This window comes from Lactuca sativa, chromosome 8, assembly GCF_002870075.4.
Source record: "Lactuca sativa cultivar Salinas chromosome 8, Lsat_Salinas_v11, whole genome shotgun sequence".
In the NCBI taxonomy this organism is placed as follows: Eukaryota; Viridiplantae; Streptophyta; class Magnoliopsida; order Asterales; family Asteraceae; genus Lactuca; species Lactuca sativa.
Window position 1 is genome coordinate 245,495,119 of NC_056630.2, and position 6,184 is coordinate 245,501,302.

The 6,184-nt window shown below is 34.8% G+C and overlaps 1 protein-coding gene across 1 annotated transcript; it reads right to left on the reverse strand.

Annotated features, from left to right (window-relative positions):
- Positions 1 to 1,384: 1,384 nt before the first annotated feature.
- On the reverse strand, positions 1,385 to 5,184 carry LOC111885471 (inactive TPR repeat-containing thioredoxin TTL3). The gene is made up of 6 exons (XM_023881725.3): positions 4,002 to 5,184; positions 3,352 to 3,544; positions 3,091 to 3,275; positions 2,667 to 3,000; positions 2,398 to 2,563; positions 1,385 to 1,855 (listed from the first exon to the last, which is right to left on the reverse strand). The coding sequence occupies exons 1-6, from the start codon at positions 4,916 to 4,918 to the stop codon at positions 1,818 to 1,820; spliced, it is 1,833 nt and encodes a 610-aa protein (XP_023737493.1). The 5' UTR covers positions 4,919 to 5,184; the 3' UTR covers positions 1,385 to 1,817.
- Between the last annotated feature and the right edge of the window lie 1,000 nt (positions 5,185 to 6,184).

Here is a 6,184-nt window from a genome sequence, read left to right on the forward strand (position 1 = left end):
ATATTTTTTATTATTTTTTTAAAACTTTAATAGTTATAAATGCTTGAAAATCTATAAATATAATATAACTATTAAAAAATTAATGCAAAAAACTTGTAAAATTTCAAGATATGTTAAAAAAAGGCTTTATGTGAAAAAGCTTATAAATGCTTTAATCCAATTTTTTTGTGCTGTCTTTTTGCAAAAAAGCTAGAACCTTAGCCTAAAATTCTATAGAACGTTAGCAATTCTATAGAACCTTCGCCTAAAATGTATATAATACTTGTATTTTCCTTCCGAAAAACATGTAAATTATTGTATTAATTTAATGGCACATAAATAAGAGGTTAATAATTAGTGTGGGGCACGTTCCAAAATTATGCCACAGCTGAGGTTGGTTGGAAGCATGTTCTCATAGCATGCTTTGCCCATAACAGTCGTCTACGTCACCCATGCTCTGCCCTCTCTTATTATTGTCTCCTCCTCTACTATTATTGTCCTTTTCTTTTTAATTTTATTTAAAGTTAATGATATTTAATCACAATTCAATTTTTTAATTTATATTTAATAATTAAATTTATGGGATTAGTATATCAATTCAAATACCCGATTTACTAAATAAATAAACGATATTCAAAGGGCTTATAGCCCCACGATATCAATAGTTTACTGAAAAATGATTTATAAATAAAGTAACGACTGTGTGTTAACTGTTTAGCAGTCACACTTAAATCAATTTGCAATTTATACATTTAGTATATTGGTAATATATATTTAAATTTTATTTTTTGAGAATATATTTTTTTTTATCGTACTTAGGATTCTAAATCAGAATAGGTATATATAGAAAAAATCTTGAGATACAATATATAAATAACTTTTTTTATAGTAAACAAGCTTCTTTTAATTAATTAGAATTAGGGTATGTGCACATGACATTAAGAGATTTGTATCATGTGCATACATACGGATAACTTAGGATTAACATTATTGGAGTTTTATATTTCTAATAACGTTTTGTTACCAATTTAAACTTATGTCAATAAATTGTCACTTTATTATCATTTGATCAGCAAATATAATACTTAGTGTGTGATTTTAAAGGCCGATTGATTATACACTCCATCTCTAATAAAGTTAAAACAAACATTTTGTAATCTCGACCATTAATAATTTTGATTGAAGGATCGAGATGTACATATATTACTTACTTTATGATTCTCATATATTTTTGTTATCTTTTTAACGTAGTCGTAGTTATTAGGATAAATTTCAAGACCCTGTTTTATGAGAATCAACAATATACATGAAAAGCAACAAATCTTGCATTCAATATTATTAGTTTGCTATGAACTCCGGTTGTAGACCAAAACACCACGATACCATAATACCATATAAAGGGGTATAATATAATGTGGAAGTAAAATATAAAAAAAAATTCGGATATTACAAGGGTATTACAGAGAATTCAAATTTTCCCCATAAATGGGGAAAACCAAATAAATATAAAAAAATAAAATGAAATGGAATGGAATCAACAATATTCAATGTTCCCACAATAATTTGTACGAAAATAAATAAAATCTTATTATATATGAATTTATCTCAAGTAAACTCTCCTTTTTTCTCCCTTAGTGAAATGAAGGGAAGGTACTTGAAACTTTGAAAGAAGTACACGTGGCACATGTTCATCAAACTGTACTGCTGCACTTGTGCTTGAGAACATTGGTAGTCAAGAATCGAATATTGCCATGCGGGCGTAAACTTAGCTCGATTTCACAAGAATCACCAAATCGGCATATGACGTGTCACAAGATTTGCCATGTGTGTCAAAATGCTTAATGGTTGCGACTCTTGATATTGCTAGTTTGAGGCTCTGTTTTCATGCAGAAAAATGAAAATTTTAACTATCGATAAAAATACAAGAAATATATGAATTTGATGGATCGTTTGAAAATAAATGAGAGTCGACAAAGTATAGGCATAAACAGAATTAAGATCATTTCTTAAACTAAAATTCAATACACATTTAGTACAAAATTAGAAAGAATTTCCCATTGGCATTAATTATATTTAGTTTAATGCAATGACAATTATCCTAAAAAAGTCTACAAAAAACATTGTCACCTATCCTCGTATTGATCGGATCCGGTGCATTAGTGTTGGTATGACTGCTTAAACATCTATCGTCGCAATCTAAAGGAAATATTATAATGCCAAGTTCATAAAACATACTTTTTCTAATGTTTTGACGTGGCACGTAGTTCTAGAAAATTTTCGATTGTTCTAAAAAAACCTAAAATCCCCTAAGTTGATGGTAATAATTGACAATGGGCGAATAGGTAATTATCAACAAAATGATAAATTTGCGAAAACGAATAACATATGATCGATGTAGGAAAAAGTTGTGAAAATTACCACATGAATGTGTTGAAGCTCTAATGCGATCAATCCCCGAAGGTTCCCCTCGAGTCAATCTTAATGCATCTTGAGCTCGTGAAAGTGATTCCGCAACCTCATTATCTCCCGGAAGTTCTTTCCTCAAAATTTCATAGTCTCTCACTGCTTCACCCCAACGCTCGAGCTACAAATCCAATAACATTTTTAAAGAATTAGATCAAGAAAAATAGATACAGTTATATAAAAGTATGATGGGTATAAACGAATAAACGAAAGTATCTAATCACCTTTGCATATGAGGCGGCTCTCCTCAAAAGGGCTTTTGTGTAATTTGGCTGGAAGTTAAGGGCAAGATTACAATCCTCTATAGATTTCTCCCACAACCCGAGTTTCGACCAACAAACCGCCCTATTACAATAAAGAACCGAGTTTGACAAGTTGTATTTGAGCCCTTCACCATACGCAACACATGCCTCAGTGAATCTCCCCGAGTTGAAAAGATCTTTGCCACGTGTACGAGCTCGGTTTACTAATTTCACATTTTTTATTAACATCGCAACTTCTGTGTTTCCAAAATCAATCAAACCAGCCTTTTCCACAAATGCAACCGCAGTTTCAAACCTGCCATTTCCATAATGTTAAAAAAAATTATACATGTTGTGTGGATAAAAGATGTTTAAAAGGAAAAATTAAACTAGAAATTAAGCTAACCTTCCAAATGCCATGTCAACATGAGCTCGGATATAAAGCACATATGCTTCCGAGAACATTCCGGAAAACTTGACTTTAGCACATGAAGAGGGGAAAGGGTCTAATTTTGGTAACTCGGAAAGGGTAGAATCGGCATCCTCAAGTTGATGGAGTTTCAAAAACGCCTCCGCCTTGCATGCGATTATCTGTAAATTTACACGGTTAAAACACAAGGTCAAATCGTAAAAATGAAAATAAAAAGAAAAGGATTTGGATGAGTACGTGTGGAGACGACACGGCTCCGGTTAACATGGCGGCTTCACATTCCCGAAGTGCTCCTTTCCAATCACCGATCTTTCGGGCATCCGCGCATCTATTAATATGTTTTTCCAAAGTTTGTAATTTTTGTATCTCGGTTATGTCGTTTTGTTGACTATGAGAAAGGTGGTGATAGGCGCGTTCGACGTAGCCTAGCCTGTAAATTATTTAGGGTTAAAATAATCAGACTACTGCAAAAGGGTTATTCTCCCGGCAACAGCTAAGCTGACCCACACTGTTGTGCCAAGAACATCATGACATGATGTAAGTCAGGTACATTAGTTAGCTAGGTGGCTATGATGGCTATGATGGCTATGACATGATGTGAATCAAGTACAATGTAACATGGTAGCTGACATAAGAGCCTAATGCCAACAAGGAGTAATCAGATTTGGATGATTATGTAAGAAGTAATTTTAGAAAAATGATTATCGAAATAAATGTAACCTAGTTCTATACAAATAATCATTAGATTCTAATTGTGTCGATTATGTGCAAATCTCGAAGCAAAATTTAAGGGCATTAACGTTCATGAAATCTAACTAATATTATGTGGAAATTAAGATCTATTTGAAATTAAAAAGATCGATTGGATCATGGTTTAGTGAAGTTACCGGAGATAAAGAGAAGCTAATCTTTGATGAGCTCTTTGATAACCAGGGTTCAACCGCACAGCCTCCTCACATTCTCTAACCGCCTCCCCAAACCTCCCCAACATAGTCAATGCTGCCGCCCTATTGCTCCGGCAAGCTGCATTTTCCGGCGAGATGGTAATGGCACGATCGTATAAAGATAAAGCGTCTGTGAAATTGCCTCTTTTGTACAACTCATTTCCAGCGTTTTTCACTTCTTCAACATCATGACTAATCATTGCCTTCTTTAAAATTATCCCGATTTCTCCATTTGATTCAACCGATCTTCCCCCACCTTTGATTATACTTCCATGGCCGTAATTGCCAGTACCCATACCCAACCCCAATTTCTCGGGTCGGGTTGTCGGTGTACGAGAATTCATATTGGATTTAAGGATTTTACCTGATGGGCAGATGTTGCCAGTTGGGTATAAGTTTGTATTGGGAGAATTTACTGAACTTACATTGCCACCACCGCCGCTGCCACCGCTGTTGGTGGTAGTGGTGGTGCTGCTAGTGCTAGTAGTGGTGGCAGGACTTCCAGTAAAGTGGATGGTTCCACTACCCGAATATATCAACGGAGCTCCAGTGGAATACGCTCTCCGATGACCACCCCTCCGATTCAACTCACCGGAGCCAGATCGAAGCTTTTCCGGGGTAGTATTGGCGGGGATACTACTCGCATTTAGCTCACCGGAATGAGATCTATTAGATCTTCTACGTAATGGGTCTTTCTCAGCTCCACGCACACCACCACCGCTTCCGGAGATTGAAGTCGCAGAACCCAGATCGAGTTCTTTGAAATCAGGCTTGTTCTGCTCAAGAGAACATGAGTTTTCAAGTACATTGGGAAGTGACTGAAGACCCATTTCATCAAACGGCTTCCCGACATGCTCCATTGCTAAAAATGAAGAAATTCGTTGGAGCAAAAGCTGGGTGGTTGTGGGGATAGCAAGTAGGATGTCTGAAAAAGCTATAAAAATGGAAACTTTAACGGAAGGACATAGAAGGAGAAAAGTCGGTAACAGTACATGAATTAATAGAGAGAGAAAGAGAAAGAGAAAGAGAAAAGAAGAAGAAGATGGGGATCTCGTGATATATAAAAGGAAGAAGCAAAGAATGAATATGATGAGCTGGTGGAGAGCGAGAGGAAGAGATGGGTTGTATCTATTTATTGTATTTGTGAAATTATGATCCACTCCACCACTGGAATCAGCTGGACTACTGCACCACACCTCATCACAGCCGTCCAAAATCAATATAGGGTTCATGTCATGCCATAGAAATTAGTTAATTAAATAAAAATTATTAGGGATTTATTATTCCTTATTCTTTCTTATATTGACTATTTTTTTAACGGCGTCAATATATGAAGAAAGAAAAAGACGCTGGATCAAAACAAAGAATTGGTAGAGATAAAAAACAAAGACCAAGAGAAAGTTGGATCAACCCAAAGAGTTTGTACAAATGATACAGATGTAATTCTACAGATGACAAAGGTTACATGTAAGTTATCAAAACAAAGAATTTATAGAGATAAAAAACAAAAACCAAGAGAAAGTTGGATCAACCCAAAGAGTTTGTACAAATGATACAGCATAATTGTAGGTTACATGTAATTTATTTGTTTTGTTAAAGGGAAAAGAGTAAATTACATGAATGGTCCCTATCGTTTGGAGTAATTTGCATGTTTGGTCCCTAACTTATTTTTTTAATTCAAAAAAAGGTCTTCACGGTTTGTTTTTGTTGCGCGCTTGGTCCCTGTCTTACATAAAAATACTATTTTGCCCTTGATTTTTTAATTTATTTAAATAAGGTGGGTAGGTAAGGTAAGATAAGGTGAGGTGGAAGTAGAGTTGGGGTGTGCTTATTTAAATAAATTAAAAAATCAAGGGAAAAATAGTCTTTTTAGGTAAGACAGGGACCAAGCTCGCAACCAAAACAAACAGTAAGGACCTTCCGAGTTAAAAAAATAAGTTAGGGACCAAACATGCAAATTACCCCAAACCATAGGGACCATTCGTCTAATTTACTCAAGGGAAAATAATATTATAGCACATTGAACTTTCTACTAGTAGTTTAAAATGTTTTATTTCCAAAAACCTCTAACAACTAGTACATCATGCCACAACACAAGTTAGTAATGATGTGACATTAACCCACTA